Consider the following 24,315-nt stretch of genomic DNA (forward strand, 5'->3'; position numbering starts at 1 on the left):
CTCACAAGATTGTTGTGAGAATCAAAATGGAGATATCTGGAGAGAACCACCTTTGCAACCCTAAGCTCTTTGGAGGAGAGGCAGGGTAAAAGTTGCTTGCTTTTGTTTGCTGGATTTGTCCTAACATTAATATAAAAAGTATAGGTGGTTGTTTTTCTAATCAATGCTCTAACCTCAGACTTTGGATAATGCAAGTTAAAAAATCCGAGGTATTTTGGAATTTACAAAACTTTGAAAGACACAGCATTGGTGCAAGGAAATGATAAATAAGTCTGTGTGGTGGTAAATCAGCTGCCCCGTGCTACTGGTTGTTTTTAATTTCTACAGGACTACATACCCACTCAAGGACACTGAGTCTTGACCTGGTCACCTAGAGAAGGAAAACAGATCCCCGCCCTAAAAAGCTTAGTATCTCTTAATTTTTAGCAGTGCAGGAGAATGACAAAGAAAGTGACCACCAAGGTGAGGAAACAAAGGTTAAATGCATGCACAATTAATTGCAAGTGCATATTCTGTATTTATTATTGGGGATGAGGATGAAGCGTTTAAGCCAAGGATTTATGACCTCGGTTTTCTTAAATTCAGGTACGTACTAGCTTTACAATGTAAAGGGACGTGGGTGGCGCTGTGGGTTAAACCACAGAGCCTAGGGCTTGCCGATCAGAAGGTCGGCAGTTCGAATCCCCGTGACGGGGTGAGCTCCCGTTGCTCGGTCCCAGCTCCTGCCCACCTAGCAGTTTGAAAGCACGTCAAAGTGCAAGTAGATAAATAGGAACCGCTACAGCGGGAAGGTAAACAGTGTTTCCGTGTGCTGCTCTGGTTCGCCAGAAGCGGCTTTGTCATGCTGGCCACATGACCGGGAAGCTATACGCCGGCTCCCTCAGCCAATAACACGAGGTGAGCATCGCAACCCCAGAGTTGGTCACAACTGGACCTAATGGTCAGGGGTCCCTTTACCTTTACCTTTAGACAGGCAATTTGAAAAAGATGTGCAAACAATTTGTAGTAGGAGCACAGAAATAAGAAACAGCATGGTACACCTGCACCAGCACAACCGGACTCCTTCATCTACACAGCTGAAACAAACTAGGTCTCTCCTGTATTGGCCTCTACAGCCACAGCAGTTGCTGAAATTCTCCAATGGTTTGACCTCCCCCCCCCCCCGGAAGGCACAGGCTCACTCTTCCATCCTCTCCCAAGACAGATGCCAACAACTAATGATATAGTAATGGGAAAGCTTGTTTGTCCCCCCTTTCTCCCTTTATTTCTGGTCACTTTATTTCTGGTCTTGCATCTGAACGTACCTCAGTAGAAACTTACAAAGTTCATAATTCTAAAACACCTGCATAGAGTTATCTTTTTCTTTTTGTTTCTTCCCCCCCTCCAACGTGTCGTAGCCTCAAAGCTGAGAGAAAAATGAACGGAATTCTAAGGGTCTGTCACCTAGTTGATGCTCCTTGGCAATTATTTATATTGTTGAAGACATTAAGGCAGAATAGAATACCATAGCAAGCAACACCTGTAGCTTCTGTGATTTTCACTTTGGAAGGTAAATCCAAAAGCGTTAATATTTTCTGATATTTTAAAGGGACTAGTTTTGAATATAGAAGGTTTTTGCAAACACACTTACCTGTGAGCAGGACCAACAGGTGCCATTTCTCTTGGGCCTCAAGCTCAAAGGAGGTCCCAGATTTTATACACTCACTTTGGGGGGGGGGATTTGATACATTTTGCAGCTTGCTCTTATATGCATTGAACCAAGATGTGACACACCTTCTTAGTTTAGAGCTGCAGATTTAAGCAATTACGAGGTGATTTGATGAAATAGTTTTGTGTGTCAAAACTGGAAATTCCTCTAAGTATGCTTGTCGGTGAGCAGGAGCACCAACTCTCCCCCCCCCCTTATTGAGGGGGCTGATGCATTGACATCATATGCCACATTGTGCGATGCGCTGACAATGCATGTGCCACATCGCACAATGTTCTGACGTGGCATGCCACTTCACTGCTCAATATGGAGGGGGCCTGGCCCCCTCCTTAGGAACTATGGGGGTGGGGCAAAGTGCATCCCCCGCTCCAAGCTGGCACCTGTCTGTGAATAGGTACTGTTTAGCTCAATGGAAATTGCTTCTGGCATGCATAGAAGTGTGCTGTAAAGATTTTTTAAAAAAGGTAAAGAATATTTCAGTTGCTAAATTGGACTAAATTGGAGTGGTGGGAATCCTTTACTCTGATAGGCATGTGCTTGCCTTGTAGGAATCTTAATTTATCAGTAATTTTGCCTGTGCTGCTACGTAACTTTTTGTAATAATGTAGGATAGGGGAAAAGGAAAAGAAATATTCATGTGGATGAATTATTTTATAACGATCCGTTCATCATGTGTTTACTGTTTTTATTTCAAGCTTCCAAATTAGCACAGCTATCGCCCACACTGTGTCAAAGTCAATGTCAAAACCCTCTTTGCTTTTAATAATGCTAGATCATACCGTAGGCAGTTTGCGATAGTTAATGGTATATTGCAATTACCAGTAACACAGTTTTGTGGTATTTAAGCAAAGGTGACTGTAGCTATTCATAGTATTTTACACTGCAGTGCTCATCCTGAACCCCCCCCCCTGTACTTAATGCAGATGTTTTCTTCAAAGGAATGAAGGCACTGTGTAGCTATAATTACAGCCATACTTTGTAATTTTCTGCTAACTTGGTTAAAACTACTCTGATTTGGTCAAAATCTATCTAAAAGCTGAAACAGTCCAGAAACTGTTTAATCCACTGAGCCAGTTCATGTCTGGTGTAAATGAGGTTTCAAAACTAATGGGACAAATAACTATTCTTTTTCTGTGCAACATGTGATACATTAACATTCTATCTGAGGAGACAATAGGGAGATTTAAGTCCCATTAGTCAGAATAACATTCATATGAGAAATCTTGGGACTGTTTAATTCTAAAATACTGTTATAGATCTGCGAGTGCAAAATCCTTGCCCTATCAGCAAGCGTTAATTGAAAAGACTAATTTCCTGTTGCGAAATGAACTCTTGCCTTGCAAAGATTTCTGCAACCGTGACATTAAAGCTGGCAACATTAACCCCAACATATGGGAATCCCTTGCAGACTAGGTACCTGGAGACAGACAATCAGCTCATGAATCCACAGCAGTGATCAGAGAAGGAATGACTGCTGGGAGTAACACAGAGAAAAGAAACACCAGGGTGCACCTGTAGCAGTAAAACTGCCTTCATCTGCCCCACCTGCAATAAAACATGTCTCTCCCGTACCTTGTCTCTACAGCCACAGCAGGCGCTGTAATTCTACAACAGTTTGACTTTACCCCCCCCCCAAAGGCACACACTTCCGTTGTCCCTGAACTTGTTTTCAGTTCTTTCCTTAAACGTCTCTTGCATGTTGTTCACCTCTTCTCAACAGCACCATACAGAGTTAACACTTTCATCCAACCACCATAACTCAAATATATATTTCCTGGTTAGTCACCTTTTTGACCCCACTTAATATATGACATTCAGAGTGTTTGTGCCTTGGTGTGCTGCCACTTCACACTCTTTCACTTCTACATACACCTTTCCCTTTTAATTCTGAGAATATATTAATAGTGTTATTCATCTTAATATGAGTAAAGCTAGGAGCCATCTGTTCCTCTGGAGGCAGTTGATGTATTAACCTTGTGAATTAAATTGCCTTCTTTTCATTACTGCGTTTAGGCTAGAGGACTTAATAAGATCCTCAGTGCTCAGCAAACTATAGGAAGAGAATTGTATCATGAGGATATTTTTAATGACACTTCTTTTTAGCATTTGAATAGCAATACTTTAAGAATTTGGATGTTAGAGGATAGTTGTTGTCCATAGTTCTGCACAGCCTTAATCTTGGAAATTTGAAAAGTGGCCCTCAGGCTACTGGGAGCTATTTCCATGCTTTACCAAGGCATAAGGATAACTTTTGCATATTTTTGTCCTGTCCCTGTTCTTTTGCAGCTCCTCTTGGTGTGAATGTGTGTTTTGATTCCATTCCTCAGCCTTCGCCACCACCCTAACTGTACTTATTCAGATACCATTTATTCCAGCAGAACATAAAGGTAAAGGGACCCCTGACCATTAGGTCCAGTTGTGACTGACTCTGGGGTCGCGGCGCTCATCTCGCATTATTGGCTGGGGGAGCCGGCGTACAGCTTCCAGGTCATGTGGCTAGCATGACAAAGCTGCTTCTGGTGAACCAGAACAGCACACGGAAACGCTGTTTACCTTCCCGTCAGAAGGTATTTATCTACTTGCACTTTGACATGCTTTCGAACTGCTAGGTTGGCAGGAGCTGGGACCGAGCAACAGGAGATCACCCCGCCGCGGGGATTCGAACCACCGACCTTCTGATCGGCAAGCCCTAGGCTCAGTGGTTTAACCCACAGCACCACCCGCGTCCCTCCAACAGAACATACTTCCAGGTAAAAAAGCAGAGAGGAGGTAGGATTGCTTTCTAGGAATGCATTTCAAAGAAGTCACTTATGCATAAGTAAGGAAGCAGCAACAACGTAGATGAGGAATACAACCAAGTTGACTGCCGTTGTTAAAATGAGGACTGTTAAACATAACGCCATGTACAGAACATTTTTCTCCTCCTCTTCCATATCTTTGGGGAAGTTCATGTGTTCTGCATAATGACAAGTCCGTGCAAGGCTTTCATTTCTGCTTTAGTAGCCAAGGATACTTGAGCTGTGATTTCACTGGAAAAGGAAATACTACGCAGTGTGTTTTATATTCCCAGTCTGTTTGAATTTTATTACAGGAGTTGCCAAAGAACGTAATTCAAATAATGGCTCTGCAGAGCTGCTGCAATAGTATTTCCACCTCACTTATCTTTGTAAGAATTTCGAGAGCTTTTTCTTTACCCTTTACTTCAGTCTGGCACGCACACAAGATTTTGTTCCGTTCTGTCCACTCAAATCATTGTACAGTGCCACAGGCATTTATTAATATGTCAACTTCATTAAGGGGAGGGGAAATACTGTAATAGTATGAGGGTGGGGAGAATTCTCTTTCAAATATATCACGCTTACATCAGAAATATAGTGGGATATATTTTTATGATTATCTATGAGGAGGTGAGACATATCTTCCATGGAAGACTGGGCCTGTTTCTTACAATAATGGACAGCACAGTTCATCTCTTCTACATGTCAGCTGCATTCAGGGTTACCATATAGGGAGAAGAGGCACTTTTGGAGATAACTCAAGAGTTTCTTCCCCATTGGAGTTCTGGGCTTGGAGGAGAATTTCCTCAGTGCTGCAATTGGGAGTAGAGCAAGCACTGTCTCTTGTTCTTCTGGGAATGTTCACTGAAGATCAAGAAACAGCATTTACTCGCCATCCTTTCCCCACTGCAACACTGTGGTGAGGAGTGGAAACAAACCTTGGCTTACCATTGTGTTTTGTTAGGAGAGAAACAAACCACAAATGCCTGTCCTCGCCTAACAGCAAGCCAACCTCTGGTTTGTTTCTTCCCCAGTGTGCTGAGGTGGGGAGCTTTGTGGGGCCTTTTCATCCATGTGCACTAGCATATTGCTTGTTTTCTTTAAATCAAATTTTAATTTCATTTAAACTATGTTTCATTTCAAGTATGGTGGGACTTTATGAAGTGGTATGCACATCGGGCCTGCAGGTGATTAATGTTCTTGCAAAAAACAATAATTCTGATATTATTATTTACTACTACTACTATTACAATTTATGCTGCATAGAAACTAATATGGGCTGACTAGGAAATAGTAAAAGGCAAAGGGACCCCTGACCATTAGGTCCAGTCGTGACCGACTCTGGGGTTGCGCGCTCATCTCGCATTATTGGCCAAGGGAGCCGGCGTATAGCTTCCAGGTCATGTGGCCAGCATGACAAAGCCGCTTCTGGCAAACCAGAGCAGCACATGGAAACGCCGTTTACCTTCCCGCTGTAGCGGTTCCTATTTATCTACTTGCATTTTGAGGTGCTTTCGAACTGCTAGGTTGGCAGGAGCTGGGACCAAGCAACGGGAGCTCACCCCGTCACAGGGATTCGAACCGCCGGCCTTCTGATCAGCAAGCCCTAGGCTCAGTGGTTTAACCACAGCACCACCTGGGTCAAGGAAATAGTAATGAAGCATAAATCAAATGTTGAATCAGTTGGGTTTAGGTCTTGACACATTTTGGTATAAAGCATCTCTCCATATGTGTGTATGTTTGTGTGTGAATGGGGAATAGTAATTGACAGATGAAGATGCAAATTGGTGATAGTCTCACAGCTCACCTCCCCAATTGTGGGTGTATATTTTTGCATCATTTCCTCTTCTGTAAGCACACAACTTTATCTAAAACAATATTCACATTACAGTGAGATGCTTAAGGGAACAATTAACTAAAACTTAGAACGAAAGACAAATTTGCATAAAATGTGCATGCTGTCTTTTATATGTATAGAGTAGGGTTGTCATACGTCCTGGAATTCCCGGGCATGTCTCGTTCAGGCTCTGGCATGGGCAACCCGGGCTCTGGTGTGGACTTTTACCTCTTGTAATATGGCAACCCTAGAATAGGGACAAATATATAAGTATTTTATTTTAAACAGAAATGAAGGACATCTCGATGCCATGGGGTAGATGTGATCTGTGTGCCTGCCAAGCCTGCTATCCAAGAAGTAAACTGTTGGTGGGCATCTTCGCAGTCCCTGTTCTCCCTTCTTAAGGTTTTGTATCTGCAAAAGGCACAGCCCTTTAAATGGAAGATTGCAATCTGCAAAGGAGGACACATGGCCATCCCTCGATCAAGGGAGGTCCCTCTAAGCTTGCAGAAGGATGTGTATGTACATAAAGCGCCATCATAATACAAGACCTCCAAACACTCGATTTGCATTGGCCTCTGCAAGAAGGGAGCAAAGTTTTTTATCCCCAGGGGCCAACACAGTTGGCAGTGATCTAGCAGACTTAACCAGGTGCTCCTTGCAATGAGGGCTTCCTAGACACAACTAACTCAAACTGAAACATCTGTTGCACTCCTGGTGGCTGCTTTCTCCTAGGCAGAAGGGCAGACTCTGCTCGATGATTAATATTCACATAATATTCCCCTCTCACATATGCGACATCTGTGTGCTGGCCTCCGCCAGTTCCTGTTTTGTTTTTTTGTCTAATATACGTGAAGTATGCTGCTATGCTGGAAGCTGGGTGGGGTAGTGTTGAATTTCCTTAAGGAAGTGGGCAGATAAGTCCAGGGTTTTTAACTCAATGTTTTCTATATGTGTGTGCAACCATAAAAGCCAAACATTGTTTGGTTTCCCCTTTCCTGGTATGTCGTTATGAAAACAAGAAATCTGCCAGAGATCTAGGAGGGAAGTTTCACTTCGTCTGTAGCATAGCACAAAGATGTTGGTAAGTGCTTTTAAACTGGGAGGAAAGCCCTCTTTCATGGTCATCTTTTAGAAAGCAAAATGCTGCCAAACATGTGGATAGTTGCTTCTTAAACAAGGAAAGAGGCACCGCAATCACTGACTGAAGCAAGGTAAAAGCAACATCAACAGTTCTAGGAGTTGAGTCTGCAGATTGCTTACAGCAAGACTGGTATGTGTGATACTGAATAGCTTTCTGTCTTGTTTGCTTGAAGAACTTGTTTTCCAATATCCTTTAGACTTGTGGGTAATCTCCAGGTAACCTTTTTTGTGGACAGTTTGTGGATGTTGTACCAAGCTATGCCATTTTGTGGGCATTTATAATATGGTTTTCCTAATGTATGCATAGACTAGCTAAAAACATGACCACTTTAACTCCTTCTCACTCATGTTTCTTTGTGGTCTCACAATGTCCCCTATGCTCCCCCCTTCAGTTCCTCTTTACTTCTTTGTTCCAGTCACTCTAGCCTTCCTTTAAGACCAGGATCTTTTCATGTTTTCACATTTTCTTACTTGCCGAGCCCTACTTGTTAGATTTCGCCTTCCACAGTCCATCTGCTCTTCACTTTAATTCTGCCTCTGCTTTATCTAGCTCCAATACTTTGTTCACCCTGACAGTTCCCTTGTTCCTCCCTTTTCCTCATGTTGCATTGGAATTTAAGAGCTAGAGACCTGTTTATTGTATTAATACAGCTAATGGCATTGGGTTGCATCCAACAAAGTCATACAATGCAAGGACTTTCTGCCTCTGCAGTGGGACTTCCTCTGCCCTCACCTTCCCAAATCTGTTTTGGGGTTCCCTTAACCACCAATAAGAGATTTTTGGAGAGAGTCCAATGAAGTCCCATTGCTGGCTTAATCCCTTGTGCTGACAGAATGACTTTGTTGGATACAACTCCTTAGAATTATTTGCTTTTAAACACACACACACACACACACTCCCTCTCCCTCCCCCTCCCTCCCTCTCTTTCTCTGATTGTGTCCTATCTCTATCAATCAATCAATTGCTATACACCCTCCGGACTTAGAAATGGTGATGGAGCAGGCTGCCACTGAGTTCTTTGCAACCAAGTAAATGAGCTGTAAAACCTGCCTCCTGCTTCTGGAAACATCAGAGTTAGACAGGTCTTGCCACCATCCCCAAACCGAGTAGTCTATGAAGCCACCTTTTTATTTTTTGCTGCTCATACCAGCCACTGTGTTTTGGTGTGCTCAGGCTATAGCATTTATTATTTGTAGGCAGATTAGCAATACTAAAAGCAGGATAAATACTGTAACTGTTTTCTCGCAGTAATTGTTGCTAAAGATTTCAGCACAAATGCTTGTTCAAAAATATTAAATAAAACCACAAGAGAGCAACTTGTTGTCTTCTTAGCATTAGCTTTGGAGAAGCTGTGAAAATACAACTGGTGGTTGGAAATTCTGCTTTTATTTTTTGGCTCTACTAATGACAGGTGTTGTATACTGCATGTGCCTACATTTGAATACAGTGGAACCTTGTGTTACGTAACGTTCTCCTTGCAAACGTTACAGGTTACGAGCTCCACTAATCCGGAAGTAGATGCCCTTTGTTGCGAACTTTGCCCTGGGATGCGAGCGGAAGTCGTGCGCTGGCAGCGCGGCAGCAGTGGGGGGGCGCCATTAGCGAAAGTGCGCCTCATGTTACGAGAGGCTTCAGGTTATAAACGGACCTCAGGAACAAATTAAATTCATAACCAGAGGTACCACTGTAGTTCCATGCAGGTACATCTGATCTGCGTACACTCCACACAGAAGTGAATTAAGTCCCTTAGAATTGTTGCTCAGTTTGGCTGTGATCCCAAGTACACTTAGTTGAAAGAAATTCTCCATCAGGATTGAATAAAACTCTCTGATGAGTTGGGCTTCCGTTGATAATCCCCCGGGATGCTCTGTTTTTGTTCTAATGGCATTTGGGAAGGAATGTGTGTTAGCAAGCTGGCAAAAACGTTTGCAAAGTGACGTAGTCTTAAGGCAAATACGGTTAGGTTATGGATAAGTTTCTCTGCATGGTTCCATGTGGTTAGGATTGCATTGGTTTACTGACTAATAAGTATAATTGTTCAAATGAAAACTCATGAAGCTACTTTACATCAGATTACTGTGTTTCAGTCAAGGCCGTCTTAACCATATCTGGCGCCCTGGTGCCAAGATCTCTCCGGCGCGCCCCCCCCCCATGAGTGAGGCAGACAGGAGGGGCGTGGAGGAGGCAGCCCCAGGCTCAGACTCCCTGCGCGCCTCCGGAGAGCGGCCTGAAGCCGCTCAAAAACTGAGAGGCACGGAGGAGGAGGAGGCCCCAGGCTCCCGCTCCCCGCGTGAAGCTCCGGAGGCGTGCAGGGAGCGTGAGCCTGGGGCCGCCGTGCTGTGCCTCTCAGCTGTTCAGGTGGCCCCATGCCAGCGCTCCCTGCGCACCTCTGGAGAGCGGCCTGAAGCCGCTCAACAGCAGAGGCGCACGGAGGCAGACACCAGCGTTCCGCGCCCCTTCCGTGCCCCTGATGGCCAGGCACCCTGGCGCCTTGCGCCACCCAGCCCAGGCCTAGGGACGGCCCTGGTTTCAGTACAGCCTACTTTGCAGGAGGAGCCTGCTTAGAGCAATGGTACACCTAGCCAGAGTGGAGAGCTTTGATTTTTGTGCCCCCCAGGCCTGCGCCCTTGGTGGGGGCAAACCGAGCTGACCCTAGGTACGCCCCTCGAATGAAAGAAAGATTGGAAGTAATACTTTCAGCATCTAAAGCTGCCTGCATTTACATTTGTAGGGTGGAAGCATACCTTGATGATTGATCCTAACCCCCCCCCCCAAAAAAAAAATTCTACAGCTCTTTAAACCTTTCTACATAATATGCTTTCTTCTTTCCTGACCCTAGAGTTGTGATAAGATAAAGGGCACATGATCATTTCTGACGGCTTGAATAGTTATAAAGATTTTTCTTGTTATAAATTCTAAAGGTCTCCTTTGCCATGAGTGCACATTGTTCCATTTTTCAAGAGGGTAAATCCTCTTTTCTAGGAGTCCAATCTCTCTTTGCCTTTCCCCCCCTTCTCTCTCTTATGTGTGCGGGAATCTAGCATGGGCACATTTTGAAAAGAAGAAGATGTGAGTGTAGTGTGGAATAGTAGAAGGTGTTAAATCTATTTAGATAGCCAAAAAGCTTTGTGGTCAAGTGTTAGCAGCAACCAGTTTAAGAGTTTAGTTGTCAATTAAAAATATATATTCAGTTGCAAAGGTTTGGTTCAGATAGAATGCAGCCACATGTTCAGCCTGGGGCCTGTCCGTTCTGCACTCCCACTTTCATGGAAAACTGCAGGTCTAGAACCAGAGGGGGTGAGCAGGAGTTATGCCATTTTTGAAGGAGCAATGCCATGGATTAAATAAAGTGATATATATATATATATATATATATATATATATATATATATATATATATATGTATCCCCCAAAAGTAATCAAAGTGCAAACACCCAAACAGTGCTTGTGTATACAGTGGTACCTCTGTTTAAGTACACATTTGGTTCCGGAAGTCTGTACTTAACCTGAAGCATACTTAACCTGAAGCAAACTTTCCCATTGAAAGTAATGGAAAGTGGATTAATCTGTTCCAGACGGGTCCGCGGAGTACTCAACCTGAAGCGTACTTAACCCGAAATATGAGTGTAATTGATTCTGGAAGTCCGTACTTAACCTGAAGCATACTTAAGCTGAAGCAAACTTTCCCATTGAAAGTAATGGAAAGTGGATTAATCCCTTCCAGACGGGTCCGCAGAGTACTTAAAACTGAAAGTACTCAAACCGAAGTGTACTTAACCCGAGGTATGACTGTATATGACTTTGTAGTCTTTTCCTGTTAAATCTCTAAATGAGGCTCTTGGAGGATCATTGAATTGTAGAGTTGGAAAGGGACCACAATGGTCATCTAGTCCAGCCCCCTGTAATGCAGGAAACCTTTTTGACCAGTTTGGGTCTCAAACACACAACCCTAAGAGTAAGAGTCTACCTGCTGAGCTACCCCACAGGCTTGATGCATTTGCTATAGTATTTGAACTCCTTCTGCATCTCAACCCCATGTTTCAGTCCATTGATTTGAAGGCGTATAAATGAATAAATGGCATCTAACATTGTTTGTATGCACCCTGAAATTATTGGTTAAATTTGGGCAGTTGGATATGTTGGGCATAAAGTAAAGCAGTACCTCCATCATCTCCCGTGCTCCTTCTTCGAAATGTGTAGCAAACTCATTGGGATGGATCCTGTTTCTAGGGCGCAGTGTTCCCAGAACGCTGATTCTGGATTATGTTGACACACTGCTTATTTAAAAATACTTCTACAATCCTATTCCTGGAGAGGAGGAGGTAGGCAAAGGTATACAAACACAGAGCTATGCAAAGCTATTCTATACTGAGTTTAGTAAGAAACTGCCTTCTACAAGAAGAGTGACTTTTCCAGAAATTGTTTTTAATTCTTCTTATAAAGAAGTTCATTATAATCCAGGTTTTCAGTTGTTTATGAAAAGTTTTTTTGAATATATTTAAGCTCATTTTGGTACATAAGGAGCTGCCTTATACTGAATCAGACCATTGGTCCATCTTGCTCAGTAATGTCTACACTGACTGGTAGCAGCTCTCCAGGTTTCAGCCTTACCTGAAGATACTAGGCATTGATCCTGCGACCTTCTGCATGCATATAAAATCTCTGCCACAGATCTGCAGCTTTTCCTCTAAAAATAAAGCAAGATTCCAGTCCTCATCGTTCTGAATTAAGGACTGATTCAATTCCAAACATAGAAAGCTGCAATTATATTGAGACACAGACCATTGATCCACCTAGCTGTGGGGCAGGTGCTCTCTTAAGATTCAGACAAGGTTCTCTCACAGTCCTACCTGGGGATCCAGGGGTTAAATATGGGACCTTTTGCCTGCAAGACATATGGTCCATCACACACCTTGATCTCCCCGGATAGGTAAGGAAGGATTGTAAAGAGAGGACACTGTACATCTTTGTGCACCCATCGAGAAGTTTTTTTCATGGGAGGGAGTGTGCTCTGAACATGCATGGGGGAACTTTGTGTGTAGGTCCTTCCTGAGAAAAGGTTTGTTTTCCCTTTGTTCAGGAATATTTCCCCCTTTGTGCCCTATTAGAATTCTTCAGAATACATTTCACAATTACGAAAGATTTTGCTACAGCGTTTTTTGATGGCTGGTTATTGGTGATAGAGCGTAGCAGAGAAATGTTGTTTAAATATGTTCATTCCGTATCGGAGAGGAAAGCATTTTTGTGTTGTGTAATGGGCATGGAGAGGAGGAGAGGATATGCAAATGCTTTGTGCATAACCCTCTGGCTGATGTGATCCAAGCAGGATTTTGTGTCGGGCAGACAGGTGGCCTAGCTCATCCAAGGAAAGTAAGTAGGTCAGTTGGCATTGTTAGCATGCTTTGATGTATAAAATTGGCAGTCTCGCTGAGATCACGGCCACTATTGCTTCTTCTGAGGATTCAGACCCAAGTTCCTTAATGGACATTTGCTAATACAGTCACAAGTATATACTTTTAGGATATTGTTGTTAAAAGGAAATGCATCATTGGCCTATATAAGATGTAGGAATTGAAATGGAGAATGTATTTTGGAATAGGGCACGTTCTCTGATGTATTAACCAATTATGCTGGTGGTCCCCCCCGCCCCAAAAGGCTTTAGGCCATATCTAAGTTGTTGATTACGCAAGGCCATACGGTAGCACAAGTTGCACCTCTCCAGACAGGTATATCATCACATGGAATGGCAGTGCACCAGGACAGAGTCACGTGGTTTGACGTTACCTTGGCTGCATGAGAGCCAAAGGAGTGTGAATTGATGTAGATGAAAGTCTCTTTAACCTGCACACTGGAGGCCAAACCCTGTGTCGGCTGCATCTTGTACTTAGCTCGAGGCCATCCAGTATTTAAGCTAGGGAGGAAAGTTATACAGTTGTGATTTCAAAGCAAGGTCTTCCTGCCTCTTGGCCTTAGAAAGATTCACCTTTTTTCATTTGTGTGTGGCTGGGGAGAGAACCTGTCTCAGGTGGAATTAATCAAGCTAGCAGCAGTAGGAGCAACAGAAGCAAATATAGCCAAATGTCACTGCTGGTTATAGGTGACATTTTCGAGGCTTTTGGCACCACTTTAATAGCCAGAAGCTTTAGTTTTTATCTAAAATAAAAATCGAGATGGACTATGTTCAACAGAATTCAGCTTTCATGTGCAGGATGCTACTGTTTTCAGGTTTATTAAAACTATGGATCACATCTTTCTTGAGTGCGTATTTTCCTGCACTTTCTATGACAGCCCTGATAACGGAGAATTAATAGGCACCAGCCACAGTTAACACTAGCTAGGTTTACATGTTAATAAGGAGGCCAGCTTAATACTGATGTTCAGGTAGCCCTTAGCAATGGCTAAGTCTAACAAGGCGGACTTGCACTCAAGAACGGATGAGCTGCGGAAAGAAGTAGGGGATTCTGCATCTCACCCCCAAGAATGATGGGGCAGTGAGCCCTCAGTATGCATTTTACAGCATGTCAGCAAACATTAAGGCTGTAATGAAGAGGTTTCCTTTTAATAATGCTGTCAGGTTTGGTGTGTTGAAACTATTTTGATTCCACATGTTAACGGTCTCTAGGATTCCCATTTATTATAAAAATAAAAATCTCACCTTGCGTGGAAATGGATTGCATGCTTTTGTCTTGGGTGTAAAGTACACTGAAAGAAAGAACAAGCCTTTTTGGTGCCTGTTTGCAACAGCTGTTATATGGTGAGAGCTTCTGTTACATGCAAAACAACCATGCTGCCAATTTCTTCTTAAAATACCATCTTCTTAGGAGGACGATGCTTTTAAAATGCTTTCCACTCTGTTATGGAAATAAACTAGTGTACTTCCAGTTTTATTGTACTGGTATATTTTAGTTATGCAGTGTATATCCACCTTTTCACTGGGATGTTTAAGGTAGCCAACAAGCTGACTGCAGCCCTATGCACATCCTTTCAAACTCTGTGAGACTTGGTTGTGAGTAATCATGGATGGATCAGGCTGCCCTTAAAGTATTAGATGAGAGTCAGAGTTGAACAACAACAACAACAGCAACTTCTTATTATTTATACCCCGCCCATCTGGCTGGGTTTCCTCAGCCACTCTGGGCAGCTTCCAACAAAATAATGATGATAATAATAATAATAATAATTATTATTATTATTATTATTATTATTATTTATTTATTTATACCCCGCCCATCTGGCTGGGTTTCCCCAGCCACTCTGGGCGGCTTCCAACAGAAATATTAAAATACACTAATTTCTTAAAGATTAAAAGCTTCCCTAAACAGGGCTGCCTTCAGATGTCCTCTAAAAGTCTGGTAGTTGTTTTTCTTTTTGACATCTGGTGGGAGGGCGTTCCACAGGGCGGGTGCCACTACCGAGAAAGCCCTCTGCCTGGTTCCCTGTAACTTGACTTCTCGCAGCGAGGGAACCGCCAGAAGGCCCTCGGTGCTGGACCTCAGTGTCCGGGCAGAGCGATGGAGGTGGAGACGCTCCTTCAGGTATACTGGGCCGAGGCCGTTTAGAGCTTTAAAGGTCAGCACCAACACTTTGAATTGTGCTCGGAAACATACTGGGAGCCAATGCAGGTCTTTCAAGACCGGTGTTATGTAGTCTCGGCGGCCGCTCCCAGTCACCAGTCTAGCTGCCGCATTCTGGATTAGTTGTAGTTTGCGGGTCACCTTCAAAGGTAGCCCCACGTAGAGTGCATTGCAGCAGTCCAAGCGGGAGAAAACTAGAGCATGCACCACTCTGGCAAGACAGTCTGCGGGCAGGTAGGGTCTCAGCCTGTGTACCAGATGGAGATAGTAAACAGCTGCCCTGGACACAGAATTCAACTGTGCCTCCATGGACAGCTGTGAGTCCAAAATGACTCCCAGGCTGCACACCTGGTCCTTCAGGGGCACAGTTACCCCATTCAGGACCAGGGAGTCCTCCACACCAGCCCGCCTCCTGTCCCCCACAAACAGTACTTCTGTCATGCCAGGATTCAACCTCAATCTGTTAGCCACCATCCATCCTCCAACCGCCTCCATGCACTCACACAGGACCTTCACTGGTTCTGATTTGAAAGAGAGGTAAAGCTGGGTATCATCCGCATACTGATGAACACCCAGCCCAAACCCCCTGATGATCTCTCCCAGCGACTGCATGTAGATGTTAAAAAGCATGGGGGAGAGGACAGAACCCTGAGGCACCACACAAGTGAGAGCCCAGGGGTCTGAACACTCATTCTCCACCACCACTTTCTGAATGCGGCCCATCATCCATAACAGTTCCATCTCCCTTACCAGGAGACCATTTGTCTGGGTTCGAGGCGTTGTTTGTGGTGTTGGGTTAGAGACAGAGTATGGATGTTGCTAGTGTACTCTAGCCCCTGCTGCGTCACAGCCTCCCTAACCAAGATGCCAGAGGTAACCTTGATTATGGTGTGGCGAGGGCAAAGAAACCTTACTTCTGCACCACCACTATATCTGCAAGCAGCTGACCGGTGGAGCTTTTCTGAGTGGTGAATGGGCTTTTGTCATCTGGCCAAGAAAGCATTGAAGTGAAGGGGAGGTAAGTAAATTAATTTATCATTGTTACCCTCTGTCATTATGGAGCTCCCTGGCTACTTCAGGTGATATTTCCTGCACTGCTTTTTCTGGAAATTTAGCATGCCAAGTAGATGTTCTTCAGTCTTCTGCGAAGGTTATCTAAGGCAGCATTAAGATTCAGAATACTGTTATCTTTAGTTCTGGAGGCTGCTGAAAGCTCTTATTGATATGTGATTAATCTTGATGGTGAAGGTACAATCACATCAGCATCTCTCTGATTGAGAGTAGCAAGAGCCATTTATGATGAGCTGGAGGGTGAAAGGAAAGCTCAAATAGAGTTGCACTTAGTTGATTAAAAGGCATTGTAGAAGCGAAGTCCGTGAAGGAGAACTGAACACCTGGTGTTCTTTTGATGCTCGAACAAATGTGAGGTTTGTTGAGCATAGACGTCTGTGTTCACCCCTGGGAGGAGTAAGCATTTAACGGAGGTAAGAGCATTACCCTTACAAGCAGACTTAAGAGAGCTGTGTTTTGATTATTAGATTCATGTTTCAAAAGTACAGTGGTACCTCCGGTTATGAACTTAATTCGTTCTGGAGGTCCGTTCTTAAGCCGAAACCATTCATAACCCGAGGTGCACTTTCGCTAATGGCACCTACCATGCTGCTGGCGTGCGACTTCCACTCGCATCCTGGGGCAAAGTTCGCAACCGGGAGCATCTACTTCCAGGTTTGCGGAGCTCATAACCCGCAGCATTCGCAAGGAGGACGGTATGTAACACGAGGTTCCACTGTAGTGGTGGCTGGTCTGCTGTTGAAAAAAATGGCTGCTTTATTTTTTGGGGTGCTGAAAGAAAAAGAGCTGGAATAGAAATACGTCTAAGCATAGGCCTGGTTTGTTTTTCAGTTATCGTGGTGTCTTTTGAAGAAAAAGGGCAGAGGAGGAGGATCAAAAGGGGATCACATGACTTTCGAAGCTCTATAAGTGAAAAAGCAAACAAAAATTCTTGGCGATAATCAGTAGTCTGCTCCATTTTCCGACATTAGGTAGAAATTGCAAATGAAGCACAATCAAATGTGAACAGCAGGTTAGAATGTCTGGCAGCATCACCATGGGGAATGCAAATGACCAGAATTCTGAATTATGAAAAATATTTTTCTTTTGTTGGCCTTAGCAGAGTCACGTATCTAGGAACTAAGCCATATATGGCCATATATGTACTGGCCATTATAAAATATGCAGCACAAAAAGAGCTACATGAATGGACTGGTGACAAATAAATCTGGGAGAGAGAAAAGTTCCATAAATACCAAATTAGATCTTGTCATTCCTTGAAAGTGCTATCCTTTACACCACTTAGAGATTTTCTTTGAATATATTTTATTTTATTTTTATTAATAAAAAATACTTCCATACTGCTATTCATTTAAATAATAATAATCAGAGCGGTTTTCAAACCTTACAGCGGAAACAATATAAAAATTTTTAAACCAGAGATAAGCTAACTTTTACCGTATATTCCGGCGTATAAGACAACTGGGCGTATAAGACGACCCCCCAACTTTTCCAGTTAAAATATAGAGTTTGGGATATACTCGCCATATAAGAAATACGACCCGGTGTATAAGATGACCCCCGACTTTTGAGAAGATTTTCCTGGGTTAAAAAGTAGTCATACGCAGGAATATACAGTAAGTGCTTTTAAGTGAGTGAATAAAAATCGATTTACTCGTATTTGTGCAAGCAGGACAGGAGTCGAGCTTTTGACATGATTAAGCAAGACTTTGGAGAGAAAAAACCCATTTGTCTTATTCTTCCCAGTCAAGAATTTTAACATAGTTTAGGCACTTTTGGATGATACTGGTTTTATAGACCTATTCCAGTCTGCTTCTGGCCCTTGCTGTTTTGATCCTGTACAACCTTCAGAAGCAGGCCATTTTCAGCATGTTCAGTTGATGTGTGACTGCCGATACGTGTGTCATTTTGGACCCAGAAGATGGCAGAACAGGGACAGAACAGAACGGGGCTGTACGAGGGTGGGGCAGGCTTATGCACACTCTGCCAGCGTGCAGACACCACGCCAGGCACCCAACCCCCACGCAAATCAGAGGTTGCCTGTATATCGTATTTTTAGTTCAGGCACCAAACTGCACACTAGTCACATATGGGAAGGGTTTATGCATGTTATGTGGCTGTTCCCTTTTGGATTTTCCAAAACCATGACTTAAAACAGATCATGAACTTTTTTCTGAATGTTACATAGAAGAAGTAATGGTGCACATTCTCCTCGTAGTTCATCTGGTCCTTATAATTGATGCGGTTCGTGTGCGTTTTGTGTCAACTCAACTAGCAATATAATCGTTTGACTTAAGCTTTTCATCTGTTTCTCTCTGGCTAATTTCTGCTGTTTGTTAAATGGGACTGCAGCCAAGCTGAAAATTCATCACAACTGTTGGCTTTGTTTCTCAATGTGTTGCGTATAAACGTTTGTGGATCATCTTAGCAGAAAACTGAAGAAAATTTCAGAGAGGTGAAGGGTGAAAGAAAAACTGGTTTATTTCAATGAAAACTTGCCTCTTCTTTACTTGGTTTTTACCCAGTTGCAGGTTCTGTGTGCTTGAGAGAAACACAGAAACTCTGGTCATGCCTGCTGGCTTGTACTCAGAATACACAGTTTTTAGGACAATGGGCAAAGAGAGAGCCTCATATGGTCCCATATGTTCTCTGACATATTTTGGCTGGGAACCCCTAACAGACTGTGTAGGCAGGGAGACCTTTTCTCAAGTTCCAGGCAAAAATAATTGTGCTGTGTTAATTCCAGCCTATGTAGAGGAGTATTATTTTGGGGTCATCAGAGAAATGTTCTCCTCTTGGATTTAAATGAGTTTGTAGTTTTTCTATTCCTTTATGATGAATTAGCTTCTCAATTTCTTGTTTTTGAGTAAACTTTGGATAAATGTTCACTTACCTTGTACCTGAACCCTTGGACTATAAATCTGAATGAAACAATTCATCCCTAGAAATTTTAAGTGATGTGGTTTAATGAGTAGGTTACACGGTCGAAAAGAACTACCAAGTAGAATTCTTGAAATATTATTTTTTATCATTTATTAAATTTTTATACCATCCTGTCTCAGGGCTGTTAACAACACAAGGTTACAATATATGAAGCACAAAATACATAATAAAAATATTGAAAGCACAAGATGCATGATAAAAATAATCAGAACAATTAACAAGACTCATGTATGCACACTAATAAGCAGTACAAATATGTCTGGCTCAGCTGTTGGTCATGAAATACATCTAGGTCACATTGTTCCTTAAGTGCAATAGTGGATATGTTTTGTTCCAAAGCCCACCATCTATAGTAGCAGTTCTCAAAATATCATCCCCGTGAACCATTGGAGAAGTGGGGTGTTGACAGACCACTTCATAAAACTTTTTAGTTCTACAAATCAAGGCATGTATACAAGTCAAATTTTAGTAACCACAACCTTACCTTTTTATATGGGGAATATGGCTGTTTTTGCGAGCTTAGTATTCTGTAACAGTACCCAGGAACCAAACCTTCACTTAAGTTGCGGGCTTACTATACTGTACTGCAATTCACATTTCCAGGGATTTTCTTCTTCTTTCTATAACTGTTCCTGTTCAAAGTCTGAAGGTCACTAAATTGCTTTTAGAACTGGACCAGACTCTTCTGGAATATATTTATCATTAATAAAATTTATTCAGTGCTTGATTGGTTTTTTTTAAAAACAAAATCAGAGCAAAACCTCTAAGTAAGTTTTAAAAGAGAATTAAATTATCAGCAAATAAAACTATATATTTTAAGAACCAATAAACTTAAACAAATTGAATCATATATCAACATTCTACGTGTCATTGTGTTCTCTGATCTGGTACTACTGCTCTCTAATCCTACTTCATTTGTCATAGATAGCTGCAGTTATTTGGTTTTGATAGCGATATCTTCTGCATTGGGTCCTTCAGTACTAAGCATGAGCAGAAAGGAACATTCACAAAGTGCTCCTTTTGTTTCCACTAATTTTTCCCTCCTGTTGCAGCCTCCCTCTGTTTTGGCTGGTTCCGTTCACTCAAGTGTTTTTGTGGGTTGTACAGAGGACTTCACTGAGGAAGGCAGGATCCAAGCCCCTTTTATTCATTAATATTCTTGTTTAAATTTCCCCAAGCTTGAGCTTACTAAATTATGGTTCTGCTACTGACCTCAGAGGTTTTACGGCTAAATCCTGACTCAAATAATGTCCTTCAGATTTCCACTTTTCATTTGCCCTATGAGGAGATAATTCATGTGTAAGAAAACAGATGCTTGCTTTATCACCTGCCTGATCTCTATATTTACAGCAGGAAAACATCGATATGCTCCAACTGTTATGAAAAAGATGTATGCTTCTAAAACAAGGCTGCCTATGTGTAGAAAGTGTGCAATGTTTGCAGCATTTCTTTTTTTTTTAAAAAAAAAGGAGACTGCATTTGTTGCAGTCATAGAATAGGGGAGTGAATTTGGCTTTGTTTTCGTGCTTCTGTATCACCTATTTGTCTCAGTTTGAGGCAGAACAACAGACTTGATGGACCACCCAGTTGATTAGTTATGGCAAGTCCTATGTTCCTAGTCAGAGTATGCAATTCATTCTGAGACCTTCAGCCTAGTTTCACTGTCATTCTTTAATACTATATGACAGTAGTATGAACTGACCCACGTGGTCCAATTTGTTCAGCAGCATGCTTAGCTTTACCGTGTCAAAATAGCTTTTTTCACTGTGGACGTTGCATATTCCACCGTAGTAATTAGGGCATCTTGGTGAGTCCTTTTTTGGAACCACCCGTCTTTCTCTTTCACACTGCACTTAGTTTATACTTGGGACCAACAACAAAACGTTGTGGAATGCTTCGTTTCAACAACCTCCCCCACAATACTTCATTCCATTCTCCCAACTCTGGTTTTCAGTTTCCCTTCTGCTGGGGTACGCGGGTGGCGCTGTGGTCTAAACCACTGAGCCTATTGGGCTTGCTGATCAGAAGGTTGGCAGTTCAAATCCCCGCAATGGGGTGAGCTCCTAGCTCCTGCCAACCTAGCAGTTAGAAAGCAGGTGTGAGTAGATAAATAGGTACTGCTGTAGCAGGAAGGTAAACGGCCTTTCCGTGAACTCTGGCTTCTGTCACAGTGAAGGGTAAGTGGTCACAGGTTCCCCCTGTTCACACAATTGTCATACCTGTTATCAAGAAACAGACTTCTCGAGTGTTGTGACAGGGAAAGTCTAAGCAACCAAAAATCCATTCATTTTACCTCACTCTAATCTTTATTGAGGGGTTCTGTCACAAAGTCCTAAACATCTGGATGCTACTACGTTCAGGAAGTCTGGGCTACTCTCTAAGGCTCTAGAAAATATTGTCAATTGTTAGAACTTTTTGTAAACCGTATTTCTCCAATACAATTTATTGAGCCTGTACAGTGGTACCTCGACTTACGAGTGCCTCGACTTCCGAAGGTTTCGATTTCCAAAGTCCGCTAACCCGGAAGTATTTTCGCCATGCGCACAGTCTGCGCAAAGTGCAAAATTGCGCTTTGCGCATGCGCAAAAATGGACACTTCGACTTACGAAGTTTTCGACTTACGAAGAGCGCCACACAACAGTTCGCCTTCGTAAGTCGAGGTACCACTGTATATGGGTGCATGCGCCTTAGAATCTGCGTGCATTCTCACAGATCTGCTATTTTACTTCTTAAAGAGAGTGTCCTATATAGTTTGGCTGAATGTCTCCCATTCCATTGCCCCAACCCTCCCCCTCATTGTCTCATATTTGCCTTAAGTCAGAGGTTTCATCTTAAGCTGAAATGAATGTTGGAACTGTGGTCTTTCTGTCAGTTTCCACTCTGGTTGGAAAGGCCCTTCGGGAAAAAAAGCAAAACTAATTCCAGATAAGTTCTAAAAGGCCACACAGCACATGTGGTCTCTTGTGCAATTACACTTAAGTCATTTGTACCTAGGCTGTAGGAGAATGGAGAATGGCTTAATTTGATGATTTTCCAAGCTGCTCCTTGAAGACCATTGAATTACACAGGAGGCTAGCAGTGGAGATTCGTTTGGAGAATGGCCAACTGGCAGCCAGAAAATCCAAATTGCCTCTTAAAGGCAAGCACCTTCATTTTAATCTTCCTTATAGCTAGCTTATTGTAGCTGCTGTTTGTTGAATTGCCGGCATCTTTGCAAGACTTAATGAGACACCATACTTAATATCACAGTTGCAGTCATCTAATTTGTTCAGCTTTTGGCAGTCAGGACAAGTCTTTTTAAAAAATTTTGTATGCCTCCTTTCTCTTCCTTTTGCCAAGTTCATTACTATATTTCTGGTGAAAATATGGTAATAGCAGAACCATTCCTGCCGTGCGGCAGGGTGAATGACCTGATTCAGGTGGTAGGTGGTATAGATGGGCAGAAACTAGTTTAAAAAAACCTGTTAGCCTTGGCAGGTGGAGCAGAGCATTTGGGGCATGTTTTAGACAGCAAAATATATTTGGCCAGCACTGTGTTAGTGTTGTGGTGTCAGGAAGAGAGTCCTGTCCATGCCCTGTCACCCTCATCACTGGAAGGGTGAAGGGGCATGGCTAGGATGGAATTAGCTCTACCTAATGAATCCTTTTAGGTATGTCCAAACCACATATTTTATGGTTGGTCCCTTTTCACTTCCAAACTAACAGGCATGCAACCATATTATGCATACAGGCAACTCCCCACTTGCATGCAATCTACTTGAACATGACTGCACACACATGCAGCACCGTGAGCCCAGAGGTGGTGGGAGAGAGCTGGAAAGTCCATGACTCATGAGGAGACCCTCCCCAGAGCCCAAAGAGGACATCCTCTAAGGACTGAGGAGAGGGTCTCTTCATGAGCTGCAGGGCTTTGTTGAGGCTGCTCAGCCTTCTAACAGCTGACACGCGGCTTAGCGCAGCAGCTGGTTTGACTTCGTTTGTGTTCGGCTTTTTACAGTAACATTGATTTCAGAACAACATACAAGTAAAGCATAAGAAGCCAACAACTAGAAAGAGACAATAATCAGTAACTAAAAGCAGCAGCACCAAAACTAAAAAAAAAGCATGCAGCCTTAAGTTGTGTTGAACCCAGTGATGTGCTGCATTGAAAAACCATTACGTGTTCTTGTTCATTTCCCTTTAACCGCAGGATTTGTTTCCTATTGCACGTACCGTAGCTGCTGCTTTGTTCAGCCATCAAGAAAACCTTACCTCCTGTGGAAAAGCCTTTTGCTATTTAATAAATCAGAAGCGTTCCTGTCATCCAGTCTAATATTTACCTCTTAGTTTTGCTCATAACTTATATTTATGTCAGTGAACACCAAGCTAAATCATTTCTGTTGGGTTGTCCAACCTGCAAAATTCTGCTCTTTATTGCTCCTCTGGCTGAGCTCAAAGATCTGCCTTGTGTTCAGAGTTCCACATAAATGAAGCCTGCAGATAGGAATGCCTTAAAGCAGAAGATTAGGGCTATGCAATAAATCGCCATATTGTTGAATTACCGGTATTGAAATAACATCATGATAAGTGTTTCAACAAGGTAGTATACCAGTACAAAAGTTGGAGACTTAACAGCTTCCCAGGGTGTAGCTCACCTGAACGATAGCACAAACCAGCAAACTCTTTCAACTTAGAGCTCAGCTAATTATGCGGCGCCTGGTAACAATGCAGGAGAAACCCCCACGGCTAGACAAAGATCCAGCGGCAAAGTCTCACTAGTAAAACATGTTGCAGATCTTTGCCATTTTCCCCTCAGCCTAGGAAAAGGTGGGCAGTTTTCAAACTCATTGAATATTTAATACTGCTTTCTAAACCCCAGAATCTCTGCAGCGTTCTTATCACAGCCCCCAAATTCTTTTCCTTACAGCAAGAGATTTATGGCCCAATTAAACTTTATCTTAGATTACATTCCGTCAGTAACACACACAAATCTTAGTCTCCCCCCCCTTGTCTGTTGTTTTCAAACGGAGGTGAGGGTCATTACTCTGTCTTTCCAACATGGTCATACTTGAGCTTCCCCTCCACCTCATTTCTTCATTTCAGATCACACGTAGTTTTCTATTTTTGCTTGTTAATACCAATACAGTGGTACCTTGGTTTAAGTACACAATTGGTTCCGGAAGACTGTACTTAACCTGAAGCGTACTTAACCTGAAGTGAACTTTCCCATTGAAAGTAATGGAAAGTGGATTAATCTGTTACAGACGGGTCCACGGAGTTCT

At 42.8% G+C, this 24,315-nt stretch overlaps 1 protein-coding gene across 3 annotated transcripts in view; it reads left to right on the plus strand.

Moving 5' to 3' along the window:
• MCC (MCC regulator of WNT signaling pathway) overlaps positions 1-24,315 on the plus strand; it is a 202,635-nt gene that overhangs the window by 81,678 nt on the left and 96,642 nt on the right. The window contains exon 1 of one of the 3 annotated variants that reach the window (XM_035099857.2): positions 967-7,406. The exons of the other annotated variants lie outside the window; for them this stretch is intronic. Coding sequence (XP_034955748.1) covers positions 7,401-7,406 — 6 coding nt within the window. The 5' untranslated portion in view covers positions 967-7,400. Of the gene's footprint in view, positions 1-966; positions 7,407-24,315 lie in introns of those variants that run through there. 3 annotated transcript variants of the gene reach the window in all.

Source organism: Zootoca vivipara, chromosome 11 (genome assembly GCF_963506605.1).
Source record: "Zootoca vivipara chromosome 11, rZooViv1.1, whole genome shotgun sequence".
NCBI lineage: Eukaryota > Metazoa > Chordata > Lepidosauria > Squamata > Lacertidae > Zootoca > Zootoca vivipara.